The 21,759-nt window shown below is 45.5% G+C and overlaps 1 protein-coding gene across 2 annotated transcripts; it reads right to left on the reverse strand.

Moving 5' to 3' along the window:
* Window positions 1-8,791: 8,791 nt before the first annotated feature.
* On the reverse strand, window positions 8,792-17,455 carry GSTO1 (glutathione S-transferase omega 1). 2 transcript variants are annotated; one of them, XM_075717580.1, is made up of 6 exons: window positions 17,422-17,455; window positions 17,171-17,279; window positions 15,254-15,476; window positions 13,236-13,337; window positions 10,981-11,087; window positions 8,792-9,310 (listed from the first exon to the last, which is right to left on the reverse strand). In XM_075717580.1, exons 1-6 carry the CDS (start codon window positions 17,453-17,455, stop codon window positions 9,157-9,159), a joined length of 729 nt encoding a protein of 242 aa, XP_075573695.1. In that variant the 3' UTR covers window positions 8,792-9,156. The 2 variants fall into 2 exon arrangements, with proteins under 2 accessions (XP_075573695.1, XP_075573696.1); XM_075717581.1 differs by lacking the exon at window positions 13,236-13,337.
* Between the last annotated feature and the right edge of the window lie 4,304 nt (window positions 17,456-21,759).

Here is a 21,759-nt window from a genome sequence, read left to right on the forward strand (position 1 = left end):
TAAATAAACCCCCAAAAATAAACCTACCATGCTTTAAAGCTCAGTCTGACAAGCTTGGCAACATTTTCCCCATTGAGCTGTCAATTTCCTGGACCTTTTTTTTTTTTTTTTTTTTACTGCTTCTGCATTGCCATGTAACAGAAGGGGTAACATCAATATAAAAATCCTTTTTCAGAAGGGCAATTGGCCATTATTACAGTATTATCTGCCATAGAGTAGGCAGATGCAGAGACAGAAAGAGGCCAACCCCAGCCACTAGAGATTGGTTTTGGCTGCCTCATATAGTAGTGAAAGAGTTTTCCTCTAGGCTTTGATCTGGATTCTTTCTTCAGAGATTCCAATTCTTTTTTTTTTTTTTAGCTCCTTATTTCCAGGCTTTCTTAAAGCCCTGATTCCAGTGTGCTGGCTTTCATCAGAAGTCTAGCAGCCTAGAGTTTCGGCATACAATTATGGCTACACTACGGTCCAGAAATGTGCTTCCCCCACCTGTGGACAATATTCCTACAGGCAGACAAAAGCTCCTGATGTAACAACCACCCTGCAGATCAAACCTTAAATGTATGCTTTATGGCTGGCAATTTGGCTAGCACATTTAGACATAGCTGTCTGTTTATGCTTATCACTGCTTATCACTGTCCTGAGAAGTCCTTCGCTCCTCGAGCAAAGGGACAGATCATCCCAAGCTTGGCTAATGAGCACGTGAGCTTGGAGTAAACCTCAGACTTGTCCTCTCAGTCTTATGAATATGCAATTGCCTTTCATTTGCAACTGTATTTATAAAAAATATGGAGCTGCCTTTTATTAACAGTTGTAGCCCACCAGCACAGTATAGGGTTTGTGCACTGAAAGCCCTGCGTTGTGGACCTGGAAATGGTGTGCACACCAGCCATTCCCTCACGCTGCTGCATGGGTAATTGCTCTGTGTCTTGTTCCAGGTCTCTCTCCCCTTCAACATTCAACTTCTAAAATCAAAACTCCCAAGAGAAACTTCACACAAAAGGGCTGACTTTTACTTAGATTTATAAAGCAGCACTCTCTATTCCAGCTAGAGGCATCTCTAATCTTAGTTTTTATTACCACTTCAAAATAATCCCTGAGAGATGAGTTTGTGGTGGTGTACTTTGACACGTTTTTCAGCACATTGAGAATAAATGGCTGAATATGGGGAAGTTACACAAAGCAAATCAAGTCTGTCACACAGCAGAAATCCTCCACTAGGCTCTTGGCTTCATCATCATCTTCGTCAGGCCTATGTGGGAGGGCAAGTGTAAGACTAAAACAACTAACACAAAGCAGAGTGAGTATCTCTGCTGCCCTAGTTTAGTAGATGATCAGACCTTAAAGACCTGGGCATTTTTGTTTTCAATACCCATATGTTGTTTAAATGTTTTAGATGGCAGAAGCTGACTCAATAATTATGGGGATAGGTCATAGGCATTTACAATTTCTCTTTTGGGGGAACAATACAAATAACATTTACCTCCTTCTCCCTTATTGTCCAATAAAACTCCTCTTTTGGTCATTAAAAGCTTCCCATAAAGTCTCCTTGTAACACTTAAAGCACATCTCTCCAGTGTGATGAGCTGCTGTACTTGCTACAGCCTGATCCGCCTCTCTCCACACAAGTTTCCCCATGGCATTTAAGACTGAAATCAAGTTACCCCCGTGTGGTACCTGACTTTTAGGAAAACTCAGAAAGGTCATGAAAAGTTCATGAGTCCAGGTCCAGTCCGCATCCCTGGTCCCCCAGCACAGTGACAGACTTCACTGCACAGGTAACACTTGCAAATGCAATAAGCAGCCTTTTCCACAAGCACAAGAAAAAGATCTCCTTTTATGCACTGCCTGGATATGTAACTGTTATATTGGGCAGTTCTTATGGATTTGACATGAAACACCCCTGTATCTCCCACCCTTCATGGTAATCAGATACATAATTCTCATGTATGGCTAGTACTAAAGATCTGCAGACCTTAGAAAAATTGTTTATTCCACACAGGAATGTATTTCTGCTTCCCAGCTCTGCACAATGTTGTTTTGCTACTATGCAAATCAGGGTGATGTTTATGTTGATACAAATTAGCACTTTTCAAGCGTTAAGTCGTCCAGAGAGGCAGGCAGGACAGTAAAGCCAGGAGAATAATTCACAGCAAATAATTTATCTAATGACTTTTTACCACTCATGGAATATCCACAAGCAAGGACAGAGTTTCCTTTATTTCAAGTAGGCAGAAATGTCTGTGCGATCATAAAACAAGAGCAACCTCAGAGGATATGGTGACCTACAGGCATGCTAACATTAATGTGGTCAGGTAGTGCTAGCAGTCAAGCTGGGAGCACTGGTCTCAGAATGGGATACTGCTCAGGATGTGCCCACTTCCTGAGCAGGTTTCATCCTCTCTGCTCAACTCTGTGTAATGGTTCTTTGCTTGCAGGTCTAAAAGCTAACTCAGGTCTGTCCCCAAGTGCCACTGGCACAGTATCAGATACATGTCTTGTATTTAGCTGGATTGTGTTTGTTTGGAAAGAGGATTTCTCAAGGTATTGGTTCAGTGGCTCCAACCAAATATTTGACCTGTTGTACCCCTTCCAAGTAAAATTCCAGGCAGTCCTGCCGTTTTCTAAAATGATGAATTCATTATGGCAACATGAACTAGGTTATTTTTAGCCAGTTTCATATGCAGTCAGTGTGTGCATGCACAAGGGGGGTGGGGGGGGAGAGGAGGGTCTGTCCCTTCATCTCATGCCAAGTAACTTTTGAATCCATCAAACAACTTTAACCAAATTCCACAGATCTGTAGAGAGCTCAGAAATACTCAGCTCCAATAAATTTGAGGCAAGCAGGCAGATGGATAGAGGACAAAGACTCTCATAATGCTGAGAAAGCGCACTAAAGACCTTTTAAATGTCCCCAATGCAGTAAAAGGCAGTTGGTGCTCATGCCTTCCTAGACCTGAAGAAAGAAGCTGTGAGGAAACAGGGTTGTGTTACTTCTGCTACTCTCAAAATGATCCACACAACTTTGTAGCAGAGAAGATGGAGGCAGCAAACAAACAGATATTCCTATCGTATTTATCAGACAATTCTGGTCCTGAAACAGAAATCTGAACAATCCAATGCTGTGGATCAATTAATGTTACAGTGTTCCTCAAAAGAAACTTCACTTTCTAGTTACATTACATTTATGAGTGTCATCTTGGACTCCTCAGCTGCTAGAAGCAAAACCTCTGGCTGCAGAGGTGAGGGACTCCATAGAGCAAAGCTTTTCAGTCACTGTTTGCAGAGGTGTTGTCTTTGAATAGAAGCACTGAGTTTTTAAGTAATTATGAATACATCTAGCTAAAACCAGAGCTTATCCAAACTTTCAGAGGAGGAAAAAAACAAAGGATCAGCAATTTCTCTTGAAGGTGGGTATCTTAGCTTTATTGTTCTGCTCTGAGGTGGAAGTGCAGGAGGCGCTGAGGTGAAACATTTAAACGCAGCCCTCACTGTGTAGGCATTGAGTGTTTGTAAAATGTCTGACTGTGGCACTGTTTTAAAAATTGTGCACAAGAATGAAGATTAAAACCCCAATGAAGTGTCTTAGGTGCTCTGCAGGAAAAGGAGTCGATTTTAGATGTGAAACAATCTTCAAATCCACCAACAGACCCACAGCCATTAACAGTCTCAACTCAGTAAAGACTTAATCATGTGTAAGGAGCCAAGATTAAATTTCTGTCTTGTATTGTGCTGCTTTCCAGAAGTGCCACGACACAATGTCATTGGAAATCCAGTTAGGCACCTTTCTGCAGACAGTCTAACATTCAAGATCCAGCACAGTGCAATACAGGCCCAGCGGGCAGAGCTAGGCAGAACTGGGATCAGTAACCCACATTGTTCACAGCCTGACTCATCAGTCACTTCACCTCCCCAGGTGCATCTAGGCAGAAATTCATTATATTGCTCCTAACCTTCAGTCTTGCTCTCTAGCCCTCTGCTGGGAATCAAATAGCAGAGGGCTTTCCCAAATCCACAGGGAGACAGTACTTAGCTTGCCAACATGTTCCAGGTCTCATCCCTGCCAGGTTGCACCAGGCAGGGCAGGGCAGGGCAGGGCAGGGCAGGGCGGCCCTGGATGGTTCCTGTGCCTGTAAGCACAAGTGATGCATAGCGGCTCTGCCTGGCCTCCGTCACACAGGCGTTCCCACGGGACAGAGGCGTTCTGCCCCGTCAGCACAATATTCCTGCCAGTTCAGTTCACCTTTAGGGTTATCACATCACGTCAGTATTGTGAAGCTCCTGTATGCAAAACTAGAGAAAAGCAAGGCTTGTCCACATGCAGGTTTCTACCAATGGCCCCACACAGACTCTCTCCTGCCAGAGCCACACCTGGCATAGCTTCGGAGGTGAAAAGTTTGATCCAGAGCAGAGATACACCAACTCAACACAACCAAGCTACATAAAGCATATGAAGAGGAACTAAGAGGGACCAAGCCTGTGGGTTTGAAGGCATGTGTTGTATCAGAGCTGTTCCCACAAGGAGAAACAGCTGATTAATCATCGTGCCTTAGCTATTACAAGTAAGAGGAGACAGACTGCTTCCAAGTCTAAACAGGCACAGAAAAGAGCTGCGTGATGAATGCAGAGGGAGAAAAAAAAAGAGCCACCACTCTGACTTGTGGATTGGCCCAGAGTGCATTCCTGTTGAGAGCTCCCTTCTGAGGAAGGTCCGAGTGACAGGAAGAAAGGCACAAAAGCATCCTTTGGGGAAACGGGAATGTATGCAGAGAGCTGTGGGAAGGACAGTATCAAGCCATAATGTCTCACTGTTGGTCCTCATTGATTCCTCAGGTGGTCTGAAGTTGACAGCTTTTGTTCTCCTTTTCCCCAGCCCTCCTATGCCTTCGCTGTGCAGCCACACAGGTAACTCATGCAAATGTTTTGCAGCTTACAGGAAACAGTCTGCTCCTCACTCATCTTGTGGCTGTTCCGTGCCCCTTTTCTTGGCTCCGCCTCCCCTGGAGAGCTGGCTATTTCCATCAGCTTTGCCAAGAGTGGTGGTTCTAAGATGCAAGCCTGCAGCACATGCTGTAACTCTCCCAGACCGCCTCCTGCGCATCAGAAGATGGCTGTGAACAGGCTCAGTACATTGGTCCCTTAATACAAGCTGCATTCTAACTTCCTGGCAGACTCAGATACAGTGTTACTGCACACTGCGAAACAGCTGTCATGCTCCACCTCAGACACAGCTGCCATCTCACTGACAAGTTCTAAATTCCCATTTTAGCAAATCATCAAAGTGCTTTATGAGGGGAAAAATCCTAACAACATCACATGGCATTACTAATTTACGCAGCTAAATCAGCAACTGCCATCCCTGTTGGCTTTGGACCAGCAGCAGCAAAGACTGCTTCCATCTTACATTGGGGATGGTTTAGTAAAATCGCATCTGATCTCATGACTGTAAAGAGACTGCATTTTCATCAGCCATTCCCAAGTGAAACCAATGTCCAAAGAACAGAATGGTGAAATAATCAGGCTACCAGCAGAGAAAGAAGACAGGATAAGAAACAGCCAGTTCTCAAACCTTGATAATGCAGCGGAACATTACAGATGCCACGACAGTAGAAAACTGGGGAGAGCAGGCCCAGAAGATTTAACACTGTGCCAACAACACATGCCTAGCACATGCACTCACACACAGCCAAGCACCTCTGATGAGCAGGACAGACAGCTGTTAAATGAAACATGTCAAGAAGCTAAGATCTCATTTTCTGCTCCTTTTTAACTGAGTAGAAAAAGCAAACAAGCCACAGGCATCTGCATGGAGTTCACAAAGGCTTTTCGGGTGTCCCTAGTATGTGACATTTCAGGCTTTTCAAATCAGTATCTCCAGATACTACCACTTCCAGCACAAGAACCACAGACCCTTCTAACACCTCCCTGGACAGACTCTTCTCAACAATTTCCCCAAGCGAGGCCTTCCTATCATAGCCACAGTCCCATTCACCCAAGTTCCCACCCAACTCACCCAAAACTCAGCAAACCCTCCCAGATCTGACAGCCTGGGTTCCCCCTCCATCTTGGCTCCCTGACACCTTGCTTTTAGCTTCAGTGTAAGGGATCCTAAAATAATGAAGAACAAGAAGGTGGACCACATCTTGCATTATGGTACCAACAACCACCTCAAGCACAGCAGTAGAGATACATGGACATGCTACAAATGCAGGACAGAATGAGGCCCAATGCCTTGCTAATCTGAAGTATCTATCCATCATGCTCCTAAACTCACTATTTTTACAAGACAGCCTCCATCCTTTTTTGTCTGACACTGGACTTTATTTTTTCTTTAACCTGTGCTGAGAGCAGTTATATTTGGTGGCACAAGAACAGGGAACAAAAAACCCCAACTCACCATTGTTTTTGAAAGCAATAGCACGACCACCAACTTTCAAGGGCAAAATATGGAGTAGAAGATGAGTAAATACAGTACTCATCTGTACAACGTACAATTTGATCCATAGAAGATTTTAAGGAGAGCTCTGACCAAAGAGCAGAGCTGTTCCATCTGCTTGATCCTTCTATTATTAACTTCCATCTTTTTCCTCTGTTGACCAAAACTGAAGATAGATGTTTTCTTTTCTTGGCCTCTTTAAACTAATATGATGTATCCTTTAGACCCATCCACCATGAAAAGAGCACACCAGTCCATTCCACATAACTTTTCCTTTCCTTTGAAGACTAGGCCAAAGTGTTGCATATTCATTACCACATCAAGAACACTGCCTCAGGCCTGCATTTCTTGGTGTGCTGTAGTGAGTTCAGGACCCCAGCTGTCTCCTGGGGAATTCAGAACACTGATATTTAATACTAAATTATAAGGCAGAATATTTAATTTTACTTTTTTTTTGCTGAAGTAGCATATTTATAATGGTACACTCTTCAGCCACTAAATGAAGATGGGGAGAGCACATCTTTCTGTTCGCACAACACAGTCTCTGGGTTACCATGGTCTGGCTCTAGCCAGTTCAATTTTTGGATGCCAGTCTCTGCTCTTAACCCATTACTTGGATCTTCCTAATGTCACATCTCTCAATAATACACTGGAGCAAACTGCAGCATATTCCTATGTTGTTTATAGAAGCCAACTTAGAGCCTACTATACTAACAGCTTTAGCAAGCCCTACAGAAAGCACAGCAGCTAATAAAACCAAAATGTTCTGCAGTTAATCCTTGGAAGTTTGCCACCAAGATCCCACCAACACCATTTCAGAGACAGTGGCTTCATCAAGCTCAAACCCTTTCATCTTTTATGCTTTCATCTAATGAAACAGCCTAGATACACGTTCTGACAACACACCTCACAGCTTTATGCCGCCTCTGGGTTCTCTAATGATGATTTACGAAACATGTACAGCATCAGATCTGGACTGGGAAATTTTTTAAAGAACATCAGCATTCTAGAAGGAACAGCAGAGTAATTAGTATTTCTCTAAGTAGTGCCAGATATGTTTAAAAGCCACAAAGATAAACAGGAGGGGAAAACCTGCATAGTTTGAATTAAAGCTAGTAAGAGCATAAACAATACCCTCCAAGGGCCATAAGCTGACAAAGTTCCTGCTAATTCTTTTTCCTTATCAAATCTGTCTTTCATATCTGCTTTCCTACCTGAAGTTACACAAGCGTGCACCTCCTCAGAGTTAGTGTGCTGGGGTAGAACATGTTAAAGGTAAAAAAGAAAGATTAATCCAGTTTTCCTCCAGAAAAGCTCCAAGACACTCAGTGCCTCATTACCAGGAAAACCATGAACCACTACCTTCTGCTATGCTACCTTCCCTCATTGCAATGGGAGACAGATAGGAACAATCTTGTGTATCTCATGACAACCACCTCAGCACCACAGGAACCACAGCCCTGTCCTTGAACATACTGCTTTGCCTTATTTCTTTCTGCATGCTTATTCCCTGGAATTATGGCTGGTTTTGGTTGTTAGTGGTCTGACAGAGAAAGACATACAGAGCTGACCAACAACAGATGGGTAGTAGTTCTTTTAATCCCCTATGTGGAGAGGAAAAAAAAAAAAAAAAAGGAGAAAAAAAAAGGAGAGAGGAAGAAGTCTTTCCTGTGACTACTTTGGATTCAAATAACCTTGTCCCCACTCTGCTATATTAGCATATAGGATAGCTTTGAAAGATATCCCACTGCAAAGCTGTGTTCCAGCAAGCAAATGGCAGGATCAGAACATACTCATTCCTTCACCAGCAGCGAGACACCACCAGTACGTTAACACCCTGACTGAACTCCTCCTACTTCAGTTCTCTGATTTCACTTACATCTTGACATGTATGGCAATGCTTTGAGCTCTGGAGCAGAACAGAACAGAAATGTCTTTCTGCTCAGGATATGGTTTCTGTTAGGTTTACTCCCTACTCCAGCCTTTAAGATAGCTGAGGTTAGGACCTAGAATAAACCTGACCCTACCTCAGAAGGACAGAGAAGGATTATAACCACACACTCCCCCAGCATATCTAGCCCAAACTGGAAGCCATTACTAGATGGACCTGGCACATGTGACTTCGGCAGGGTTAAGTACGTAGGGTTGCAAGTTCAGTGGTTTGGCAGTAGTGGTGTCTAAAGAGGAGGACAGTTTGTACTAGCTAACCACATCTTAACTTCAGAGACCACACTATCTGTTTTAGCCTTTAGAGTGCCTCGCTCCTCTCTGCACAACCAGTCCAATGACTAATAGCTGCCTGGAAAGAGGAAGGAAAAACTGTGTTTAAAGACAACATTGTTTGCTTTTTTTTTTTTATTTTCAAGATACCAGTATTACAATTTTTAAACCAAGTAACAGGGTCAGTTCAGGGACTGCCCACCAGCAATGCTTGCAAACAGGCGAGAGATAACAGAACATCACCTCTGAGTAAAGCCAACATTTTCCTTCACGTGATATAAATGGCCAGCAATGACTTTCCATCTCCTGCCTGAATCCAGCAGATCCTCCTCCTGACAGGAAGGAGTGGAGTTCAGAGAAGATTTCTCAACCTTGTCAGCACAGATTTATTCCCCATTATGAAATGCAACTACAGAAGAGCCCACACCAAATTACACTAGATCCCCACAGCTCACACTGAAAAGAAGCGCTGACACTTCAGCAAGCATGTGCCTACTGGCACCTCAGAGCCCATAATCACATGCCTCAGGGCTGTTCTTCAAATAGAGCTGGAGGTAATCTTTAAATGTCTGTGGGTCAGTCATTGTAGCCTTGACAGCAGGGTCCTCCTTCATGGCCTCCATCCAGCGTTGGAGCTTTGGGGTGTGATGCAGAGCGCTACAGGAAAAGGAAAGAGACCGAGTAATGCAAATGGGAAACTTGGAGGGCATCAAGGAAGCAAAACAGCTTGAGCGGTTCTATTTTACTGCTTGTTTTGCTTTCTCCCTCCCAGTATAATGTTCAGCTCAGAGCAGGTGACAGAAACACATCAGATCATGGAAGACAGACTAGCATTTGGAAAGTGAAAGAATTCTCACAGAGCTTGTGCACTCTGCAAAGCTGAGCAAAAACACAAATGAGCACTTATCATGCAAGATATTGGCATGGTTTTGCTTATCATGCAAGATATTGGCATGGCTTTGCTTATGTTATCAGTGCTGCAAAAAACACAGCTCTTATTTATCATCTGCTCTGAGTTGAGGGCCGAGGCTTGTGCACCACTGCCTCCCTCTGGAATGCTTTGTTAATGATGATTCTTGAAACAAATGCTGTGTGTGGTGGTTGAATCCTCCTCCACCACTCACAAACCTCTTCTCTCCTCTCTCTTGCACACCAAGACAAGCTGTGCAGTTTGTACTACCCTGCAACCCAGCAGCTTAAAACACAGACACAGTCTATTGAGGAAACTGAGGATTCAACTAATGGACTAAATCCATAAACCCACTCAGACATATCTGAAAAACACACAACTGTGTGGCAAACTGAAAGCTTAACAGTGTAATTTGTCGTTTTCATTCTCTTCTGGCAGATTGACCCAAGTACTTTGCATTACAATTACCAACTCACAAGTTTAGTTAATGCATAACTTCTCCAGGTAGCATCTTTTCTTAACATATAATGGCTCAGATCCTCAATCATTCAAATCCCTTCCGACTCTAGACCTATCCTCCTATATTGTTTGTAATATTTCCCCTTCTAATCAAGGACCATACAGGAGACAAAGTCAGTCACCAACCCATCAGTAAAGCCCTCATTTTACAGTGCCTTCTTCAATGCTAAGGATTCCCTGCATCTTTCTTGTCCTTCAAGAATGCTTCAGGCACCAGGGTGAGACTGACTGTTCTATACTCATCCTCTGTTTTTATCACCCACTTCCTCATACAATCTGACTCTTTAGTCCTGTTTTAAGGCAGCTATAAAACAGTTTTCCTTTGATACCATATCCCTATATATTAATGCAATACCATGGTAACTGGAGCTGTTTCAGGACATAACAGACCAAGACATTTATTTACATATTAAAAAATGCTATTACAACAGGGACAGATCTATTAGCTACAGCAAGGTTGGACACAGTTTACCCATCTCAAACCAAAATCACCCTCCTTTGTCAACCTAGGATTTCTGAAGAGAAGCAGAAGACCACATTTCAAGTCTGATGTCTTTGACCACATAATTTCAACCTAGGCCTCCATAACTCCACCCTCTTCAAATAAAGACCACTTTCATCTATGATGTTAGGGATGGAGAGAAGTCCTGTATTTTGACCACTTCTTCTAAATCTGTCAAAATTATCTGGTAGGAAAACAGACCTGGTGAGAGAAAGCCTGTTTACAGATCCCTGAACAACTCATCCCTCTTTTGAGAAGATGCTTCCCCCAAACTGTAACACAATACAAAACTTTCTTCAGCAGCCCCCAAGAGCGGCCCATTGCTGCAGAGTGTATGCAAAGGATATTTATGCTGAGGCACTTCAGTACGCACTAGAAGCCAGGCGAGGTACTCACTCCTTCAGCTGGAATGGTTCCAGACGTTCAAACCACGGCCAGATCATGTAGTCAAGCATGGAGATTGAGTCTCCACCGTAAAATACAGTGTTGCGTTTGGACAGAATCTGTGAGGGGCGAGAGATGACAACTGCCCTCAGAAGGAAAACAACCTCAGCAGGACATTATAGTAACAAAACATTCCCACCTCCTAGTAGAATGTACACATAATGAAGGGATCAGACAGAAATAATGCAAATACAGCATGTTTCTCCTGTGCACACAATATATGCGGAGTCAGAGCTAGTCAGTAAAGTAGCTGTAGTATCAAGCTTAACTATTTCATACACTGTCAGTCCAGCTCTTCTCCAGTGGTTCAAAAACTCAAAATACGAATCATTAGCAAGCTGCAACTTGTACACAAACAAAGAGGAATTTAGCGCTCAGAATCTGTCAGTTCGTGATTTCTTACTTGTCAAAAAGCATTAATGGCACAGACTGATCTAACGTAACAATGCACATGCATTTCTTGAGCAATACATCCAGCTAAATTTAACATCCAGGTAAACTAGACACCGTTTTAGCAGGGACTCTTTCCCCATGGCACTTGTGGCCAAGTGGTGTCAGGAAAACATTTCTAACTTTACATCTAGAACTGGATTTGATTCCAGGTGCAAAGGGAACAGGAAGCAAGTGTAACATCCACATACACCAGGAAGAGATGCCCTACAGCTCAGCACAGAAAGCAGGGCCACAAAGAATGCAGCAAGTTCTCCGGTTACATTTATGTTTCTGATACGTTTCAAGTGCCATGGTGATCCAAGTTTAACTTGCTTTAAGGAACCTCCAGAGCTTGGTCTCTTCTTTCATACGACTAGTCCCTCTGTTTTCCGGCACTTTGGCATTTTGAAGGTGGAACTCGAGAGACCTTACAAATCTTTGTCTTTTTGGACACACTACGCTATACTCCTATGACAGTTACTCCCTGTCCCCTAACCCCCATGATCTAGTAGAAATTTTAAAGCAGTCCTTCAGGAAGCATCAAGCTGTTTGAATTACCGGGTGTCTGGCAGAATATAACCCAGCAGTTGCAGAGCCAGGAACACAGGTCTCTCTGTTGGGTAGCAGCAAACTAAATACAGGAGTGTTTCAAAACACTTCCCTTCTTGAATATCTCTTGCAACAGGCTAAGTGAAGTTTGCATGGCTCTGTTCCTTCCTCCCACCCTCAGCTGACCTTCAGCTGCTCCTGCAAAATCCTTCAGGATATAGTAAAATAGAGACACTGAATGTGCAGCAAGTATTTCACAGCATTAATACTTCCTTAATATTTAATAGATCTGTGTTTCAGGGAAGCGAAACACACATGGCTTCCCCCAAGAGCTCATGTGCACTACTCCAGCATCAGCCTGATCAGACAGACAAGATTACCCTGAAAACAATTTTACTTTGGAAAGTCAAGGGGGTGGGGAAGCAGAATGCACAGGACTGTTAGGAGATTTAGGAAAGTGCTAGAAAGCTAGCTTTTGCACCAGAAGAGGTAGCTTTGCAGCAGAAGAGAAACACTCTGGAGGAACACTTCTTGATCGAGCCAGACAAGCATTAGTCGTGGCTGCTTAAGATGCAGAAGGAATGGGTTCATGATAAAGGCAAGTCTGGCAGCTGATCAGACTAACCAAGAACCACTACTGACAAGTATTGTGAAGTGGCTAGTACACCATCAAAGCCACCTGACACTTCCTGGAGCTCTGCTGAAGTTGGCTTACACCACTGTAGGAGAACACGGCCCAGGGCTGGATTTCTGCAAGGGACAGATTACATTCTGCTTCACCCCATCCCCAACAAAGATAAGGTCTTGAACGACAAAGATTTTGTATCATCACCAGGGTATCTGCACTGATTTCAGCAGAGCTACAGCACAGATGCTCTTCAGCAGCTCAGACCCCTCAGCCCTCGCTCTTAGAACATGCTGCAAGGTCTCCTTACATTTGAAGCAGAACGAAGATATCTAAGACAACAGCAGTCAGCCAGAATTCAAAAAAACTCCGCAAGTCCACACAACCTTCATCATACAGATGAAGTTTAGTTTAGCTGCTTGGAATTTACACTAATGGTGCTGTTGAGCATCCTAGGCTGGGGGGAGTAAATTGAAACACTGCTCATTGCTGTAACTACCAACTAAACGAGAAGAGATCCAGCTCCAAAGGCCAAAGCATGAAAGAAAAAAGGGATCACACAATGACTGGCAACCTGCTCTCTATCACAAAATACTCTTACCTCTTCAAATTTGCCAAACTTTTCAGCAATCTCTGCTTTCAGTGCCGTGGTATCCTGTCCATCTTTGAATGCCACAAAATACTTGAAAACTATGGGTGTTATCTAAACAAAGGGAAGTATAAAGTTTTTAATGTTCCTATTGCAATAATTACAAGCAAGTCACTCAAAGCTTAAAACGTTAAGTTAGATGTTAAGATACTAGATGCAAGTTAAATCTTAAAGATTTGAATTTAAAGAGTTAAAGAAAGTCCATTAATAAAAATCTTTTATACTTCAGAAAAGGTAAGCAAAGGCTTAAAGGAAGAATGAATGCAAATACTAACGAATTTTAGTCTTGCAGTACAAGGAGAACAATGAAAAGAAGGGCACATTTCCCATTTGCACACACTACCAAAAAAGTAGCAAAAAAGGTAGCAAGGTGCAGAGTGGTACTCTTTTCCCAGTTACACATCTCTCAAATCCAAATGCACTTTACTAATCAACATTTAAGATACTTTAAGAAAGCGGTATGCAGCCCAGGATATGCAGGCTTCTACAGACCTGTGCATTTTTGAATTTGGTAATTGCCAGAGGAATTATCATACAGTACCAGAAAGTTGGCTAGTGGCCAAGCTTAACTAAATTATTTTCTTAAAAACTCAGAGACAAACATTCTTCTAAGATCTTGTCATTCATACAACCAACATTCAGTGCACATTTCGTTTCTTGCAACATGCTTCCCTATGACCCTCTTCCCATCATGCCTGTTCAGAAAGGCCTGTTGTAAATATATCCTCCTTTCTGTCCCCCTTCTTTGTCCGCATCTCTTTGCATCTTCCATTGCTTCCTCTCCTCTGCTGCCTGATATCCAAGCTGACTTCTTTCACTTCCTAGACCCTTCAAAGCACACGTTTGTACAGAGAGGTTGCTTCCAGTCAGCCACAACCCCTACTAAAAGCCAAAACCGTCCTCCTTATACATGTCCCATGTCTACAGCCACCTGCCATCTCTTGTCCATGGTTGTGGGCTCTCTCAGGCAAGCACTCTTCACATTCTGCATTCATACAGTACTTCCTACAGAAAGACTCGGATTAAAATACAGCAAATGTCACTGCCTAGGTCTCAAGCACTCAGCTGGTTTCGTCTACTAACCTTTGCTCTATTGTAGGATGTTCAAAATCCTGCCTCAGTCATATACACTTTCACTAGCTTGGCTGTCTTCCTGCATCCATGCCCACACATAAATGCTGGGAGCAATTCAGACACACAGTGGTTTGTATGTGCTCACAGCAAGAGACCCCAGATAACCCCTCTTGGTATTTAAATGCTTGTGATGGTTTTGGCTGGGATAGAGTTAATTTTCTTCATAGTAGCTAGTATGGGGCCATGTTTTGGATTTGTGACCAAAACAGTGTTGATAATACAGAGACGTTTTAGTTACTGTTCAGCAGTGCTTACACAGAGCCAAGGCCTTTTCTGCTTCTCGCACCACCCCACCCCACCAGCGAGTAGGCTGGGGGTGCACAAGAAGCTGGGAGGGGACACAGCTGGGACAGCTGACCCAAGGGCTATTCCATACCATATGACATCATGCTCAGCATATAAAGCCAGGGGAAGAAGGAGGAAGGGGGGAGGACATTCAGAGTTATGGCATTTGTCTTCCCAGGTAACCTTTACGCATGATGGAGCCCTGCTTTCCTGGAGATGGCTGAACACCTGCCTGCCCACAGGAAGGAGGGAACGAATTCCTTGTTTTGCTTTGCTTGTGGGCACAGCTTTTGCTTTACCTATTAAACTGCCTTTATCTCAACACAAGAGGCTCCTCACTTTTATTCTTCTGATTCTCTTCCCCATCCAACCAAGGGGGAGCAATTGAGCAGCTGTGTGGTGCTTAGCTGCCAGCTGGGGTTAAACTGCAGCAATGCTTTTCCCAGACACAAGACCTGCCTTAAAGGATGAAAGCAGCGTTGGCAACAGAGCTGCAGTTGTTGGTGCTATGGTAAAGTAGGAAACACAATCCCACCCTGATCACGCAGTACCTTTGAGAAGTGTTCCAAGAGCATCTTCTGAAAGGCTCTCTCATATGGGTCCGAAGGCATCAACTTCTTCCCTGGAAATGCTTCATCCAAATATTCGCAAGTGATTGGGGACTCATAGATCAGCTGGCCCTTGCTGGTCTCCAGCACAGGAACCAGCCCAAAGGGGTTCTTTTCAAAGAACCAGTCGGGTTTGTTCTTCAAATTGATGTTGATTATTTCATGGCTAAAACAGTCATAGAAACAAGACCCAAACAGGCTCAGTTCTGCTATGGTCCACTCCATACCATGGTGAAATGCAGTCATTACACCTCAACAGCTACAGTACTTGAGAACCTGAATCCCTGTTCCCCTGCTCTCCCTAGTCTTCCCTGAAGTGCTTTGCAGGACTACCCATGTGACACATAGAAATACTGCCAGGGAGCACTTCCCTTTGCTGGAGAAAATCAGAACTGACTTACAATGAGTTGTTTGTTAAACTAGTAAGAGACACATGAACAGTTTGCAAGCACACAACAGAGGCAGCTGTAAAGCCATGCTAAAAACAAAGGTCAAGCTCAGAATGCAGCACATATCACATGTAGGTTCAAGGGCATTCTAAGAAACAAGCACTTGATTGCAAATAAACTACACTCCAATTTGGAAATGCAGCTGAACTTTAATCTGACCTTATACCAAAGAGCAAATCAGGAGAGCATCCTACCTACTTATCTTCCCCACCTGTGGCCTCACACAGAACAGGTGTTTAGAGTAAAGGCAAATAGATATTGATAAAAAAAGATACATGGGAAATACATCTATGTTACATTAACAAACCATAAGTTATATGCTGTGTTATATGTGTGACCCCAGAAAATTCCTAGTAAGCCCAAAGGTCTGCTAAACACAGCTGAACCTTCAAAACAACTGAAAGGTTACCAGAAGGCGACTACCACATTTAGGTAGCCATAAACCCCCACCAAAATCACTATACTAAAAAAAGCCCCCCAGCTCGAAAATCAGTCCAAAGACACTAAAAAAAGACAGAATTAAACTGACCTGGAAGTTTTAATGCACCCACTCTTTCAAAAAAAGACCCAAGAAGAAACAAAACAAACAAACCCAACTCTCATCTTGCTATCAGGAGAACTGAGTGGTAAGTATTCACTATGCTAATGTGGACTCCCAGCCCAGTGCTGGTTCACAAACCATTGGCGGGCCTGAGACTTGGTGGGAATCAGGTGGAAAAACGTGTTACTTTGAAGCTGTAAGCTGAGCGAAGCATTAGTCGCCATTTAAAAACACTGAAATGACATAGCTACCTTGAAAAACACAAGTACTGAATTCCATTAACTTACTAAAGTACAGGAATGAGAAGACATTATAGGAACACAGTACATTTGCTCTTTTAAGAAGGCCACCGATTATTGTGTTTTGCTAAGCAGTAATATAACAGAAACACTGAATATGTCTATCTCCTAGGATTTTCACTGCAACTTACATCAAAACCAAACACCACCATGCCTTAAGGCTCTACTCACATTTACCCAGGACAAGCTCAAATGCTATTATTGCAAACATTCAGGACGACAGATGAGAAAAAAAAAAAAAAACCGCTTGGGGTTTCCCCCTATAGATTTACTTTAGGCCTTTACATAATGGATTACATACACAGCCTACTTATTTCCCACTTCAGCAAGACACCCCTCACAAAAAAAAAAGGCTTAAGAAAGTCAAGCTTTACAGCAAAATCACCCACAGAAACCTCTTCCCATTCAGTCCTTTCAGGGACGTTTCATTAAGAGCCATTTAGGAAGCGTGAACCGCTCCCTGCTCCATGCGAGCCCTGATAGACGGCCACGGGAGACGAGGCCCAGGGGCGCCGGGCGGCCGGCGGGGAGCCGCGCCCCGCGCCAGACCGGCCCGCCGGGAAGGCCTCACCTGATGCCCTTGGCGCGGAGGACGAGGCGCGTCCTCTGGGCGAAGGGGCAGAACCGCATGCTGTAGAGTCGGATCACCCCCTCGGGCACAGGCCCCGGGGCCGCGCTGCCTGAGGGGAGAGAAGAGAGGAGAACCGTTAACGCCGTTACCGCCGTTGCTCGCCTCGCGCACGGCCCCGCGCCCGCTCCACAGGCCGCCCAGCCCCGGCCGAGGCGATATGGCAGCCCGCCCGCCCCCTGCCCGCCGCTTACCCTTGCCCAGGCTGCGAGAGTGATCGCCCGCCATCGCGCTGCGCTGTGTTGTTGTGTTGTGCTGCGCTGTGTGGTGTGGTGTGCTGTGGTGTGGTGCTGCGCCGCGCCGCGCCCCGCCCGCGGGGGGCGGGAACCACCTCAGCGGGGCGGCGGCCGCTGCCGGGGTGCGCGGGCAGAGGGCCGGGCGACAGGGCACCTGTGCCGGCCGGCCGGCCTCCCCCGGGGGTTGTCATAGAATCGTTTAGGTTGGAAAAGACCTTTAAGATCATCCAGTCCAACCATTAACCTAACATTACCAAGTCCACCACTAAACCAATTAAGGGTAGAGTAGCAACCCCACACCTCCTGGCTTGGTGGCTGGATCGTTTATAATGAATCATTAGGAATCATTAAGATTAGAAAGGACCTCTAAAGATCAGCATTCCATTCATCAACCCAAAACCCCCATGCCCACTAAACCATGTCCCGAAGTGCCACATCTACCCATTTTTTGAACGCTTCCAGGGATGGTGACTCCACCACCTCTCTGGGCAGCCTGTTCCAATGCTTGACCACCCTTTCCCTGAAGAAGTTTTTCCTAATATCCAATCTAAACCTCCCCTGGTGCAGCTTGAGCACATTTCCTCTTGTCCTGTCATTATCTACTTGGGAGAAGAGACCAACACCCACCTCACTACAACCTCCTTTCAGGGAGCTGTAGAGAGCGATAAGGTCTCCCCTCAGCCTCCTCTTCTCCAGACTAAACAACCCCAGTTCCCTGAGCCGCTCCTCATAAGGCCTGTGTTCCAGACCCTTCACCAGCCTTGTTGCCCTTCTCTGAACACGCTCCAGCACCTCAATGTCTGTCTTGTAGTGAGGGGCCCAAAACTGGACACAGTATTCCAGGTGCGGCCTCACCAGCGCCGAGTACAGGGGGACAATCGAGGGGGCAAGCTTGGGTTTGGGCGGGAGGGGCGTCGCGCATGCCGGCGGTCCCTCCCGGAGCTGACCGTCCTCCCCAGCGGGGGTCCTGACCCGCTCGCTGGGACTGGCACTGTTAAGCTGTTCTTAATGCTCTCTTCTTTATAACTGCTGTCTAACCCCCCCCCCCCAGCTGGCACTCCCATTTAAATGGCAAGCCTATGGCAAAACACCCTATATGCCTGGGTTTTTTTCAAGTGGTGCCTCCCTCCACTTCCCTCTGCCTCCTCCCTGGACAGAGCCTCCTGGGCCAGGCCTTCTCCCGCTACAGCAGCACTGCATCATCTATTGCCCTTCGAAACGCCATCCAGTCCCGCCTTGGGGATCACAAGGAGGGATTCTCTCTTCTGCAGCTATTCTGCTTCATGATGAAAACCCAAGAGGAGACAACAGGTAGCCTAACAGATAAGGGGGCATAGCAGATGTTAGATATAATTTAATTACTACCTTGCAATCATAGAGGAATTCATGCTTGCTTCTGCAAACGTGACCTGCAGGAGCATAAGTATGTGCATAGAGCAAAAGAGAGAACTGAAGCACAGACTGAAGTCCTCTCCAACCCTTTTGCTCCTTCTTCAGTTGAAGTGAGAGCACCAGGGCCTTCCTTGTACCAGCTTTTCCTGGGGTATAATAGCAAAAATGGAGGAGCTTTCCTCTTAATGCATTTCACACAGCATCTGAGTTGATCTATGGTCCCAAAAGCAAAATGCTTCCCTTCCTGGGGCTCCACACATTTCCACCCAACCATCAGGTCAGAGCTGTATGTTATTAGCAAATGGCACATTTGTAGGCACCAGAGAGCTGAGGCAGCTGTAGCCAAAGGGAGGGACGGTCCTGCCCCTCCTGGCGATAGACACATCTCTGTCAAATCCCCAAGGCTAACAGAGGAACTGGAGTTTCTCCAGTCTCCTCAGTGGATCTGTGCTCGTGCAGTGGGGAAGTTTTGCCTGTTGATGACTTTTGGTTTGGTCTTGTCACCGGAGTTGGGCCTCAGGCATCACGTCACAAAGACCAGTATTTTCTGTGGTCATCTCTCCTGCAGGCAAACACTGAGTTGGCCACTAGTAAAGTGACCATGAACCTGACACCATTATCCATTTGAATAGAACAACATCATGATTTTTTGTTAAGTCATTGCTGTTTGATTGTGTAATTAATAAGCAGCTCACCAGTGAAACGGAGCGGTAATTCATTGCACAAGCTTGCCATGCCCTAGGCAAACAGAAGCTATACGTAATAGGTCCTTTGCCAACAAAATAATTTCTCCTACCATTAAAAAACTGTGTTAGAGGACATATTTCTCATTCCTCCAAGTGTCTGACCTTAGGAAAGATTCAGCAACATTTTGGGTCATGAAAAAAGAGAAAATTCATTTGAAGTTTCTCTTAGCAATCAAGAAGAACGCAGGCAGCCTGCTAACTCACAGCCCAGAGACAGGCACATAGGAACCCAAAGCAGCATCACAAAATCTGTGCACTACAATAGCCCCTCAAAGGCACCGTGAGAAAATAAACCCATTTCCTCATCCTATCTTCATTTTGCATGGCACAGAGCACCTGCAGAGACAAGAGGTAAGGTACAGGCTTGTCCTGCTGCCTCTGGGCAGGACTGCCACTCCTCATCATTGGTCCACAGTGTTGTGGGTGTGCAGCAGCATCAGAAAACTGCACACTGCTACTGTACAGATAAGTAATAACAAACTAACACAAGCAAGACACTACAAATAACATTTCTCCCTTTAGGAAAAAGAGATGTTATTGCTAATTCTGCTTTTAAAAAACTTGGAGGTTCTTCCTGTGTTACCATGTTAAAAGCCATAAATCTATAGAGAGAAGTCATAGCTGTACTTTCTCTTCTTTCCAGTGGCCAACTTCTCCTCAGTTCTCTTTGAAGCTTCAGGAGCACTATCTTACACATCCTGAAAAAAACACCCCAGGTACAGTACTTTGTGAAAGGAAAAAGAGAAGCAGTGGGAGAACAGGTACAGTTGTTTCATTCAGTGCAAGGCCAAATGCCGCTGGAACGGGAGCAGCGAGCGCGTGGCTGCAGCAAGGACCTGCAGGGTGCCCGAGGGAAGGAACCCATCGTTGCTTCTCTAGGGAAGTAACCCATGGTTGCTTCCCTAGGGCTGACCGCCTTCTATGCCCGACAAAGCCACCTGCTGCCTAGGCACAGCAGCAACGATTTACCCAGGTTAAAGACCACCGGTATCAGTGACCCACGGCCAGAACAGCCCCATTAGCCACAGTCTAGTGCCTGTGCGAGACGGCCTGGACACTACAGAGCGCTCCGCTCCCGTCTGGAGAGCTGCCCTACACGCGCCTCCCGCTATAGCTGCTGGCCCTTTAAATACCTGCCCGTGCTCATTGGTTGGTTGGCGGACGGGCGCAGGCCAATCAGCTGTCTGCTTTTAGCCTGGCGGGAGGCGTTGTGTCAGCTAATAGCAGAAGTTGTTCTTGTTCCTAGGGGACTGGTGTAAACAGGCCAGTGGTGGTGTGGGGCCGATGGAGGCGGCCGGTGAGGCCCGCAGCGCGGGTCCCGGCCCTGGCCCGGCCAGTGAGGAGCTTCGCGCCGAGGCCCCGGGGGACGGCCAATGCCCCTCGGCCGAGGAGGCAGCACTGGAAGTCAGGTGGGGGCCGGCCGGGACAGCCCGCGCCCTTCGGGCCTCCACATATGCCACACACTCCTGAGCCCCTCGGCCCCGGCAGGGTGCCCTGTGTCCTGTCAAGTGCTCCCGGGCCCCAGTTCCTCTCACCCCGGGTCAGCTTTATGCAACTGTCAGAGAATAAGGCAGGTCTAGCCGGGAAAGGAAGGGATGCTGCCGTGCTGTGGGTCTGTGTTAGGGTGGCAGGTAGTTGCAGGGGGAGAGGGAAAGAAGCACTGCAGCGTATAGTAGGGACTGAGCCTTTGGTGGATTTGGGTGAAACGTAGGTTCTCAGCCCTTGTCACAGGGAGGCTCTGAAATGGGAGTAAGTTTTAAGCTGGAGCTTGATGAGTTGGTAAGAAGTGTGGCATGAGTTGTCTTTTCCAATATAGTGGTTCTGGCAGCACACAATCCTGATGAACTGTTGGGGTGTGCTTTTCTTCCCAGTACCTGGCCTTGTGAACCCATACAGTTCAGTTCTGTTCATGGCCACATCTCTCTTCTGTTTTACCCAGACTACTTCAACATCTAGAACTTCCCTGGCTGTTCTGTACTTTCTAAACCCCACTGTCATCATCTCCTGCCATGGCTCTTAATTTTCCTGGTATTTTAAGTTCTCACTCCTGCCTTTCAGCGTCTTAACCTGCATGTCAGAGACTTTCAGATTTCCATTTCCCACAAGCATAACCCACACTATATATAGAAAAACACTTCTCTTCCAGAGTTCTTGGCAA

This window comes from Pelecanus crispus, chromosome 10 (genome assembly GCF_030463565.1).
Source record: "Pelecanus crispus isolate bPelCri1 chromosome 10, bPelCri1.pri, whole genome shotgun sequence".
Lineage (NCBI taxonomy): Eukaryota > Metazoa > Chordata > Aves > Pelecaniformes > Pelecanidae > Pelecanus > Pelecanus crispus.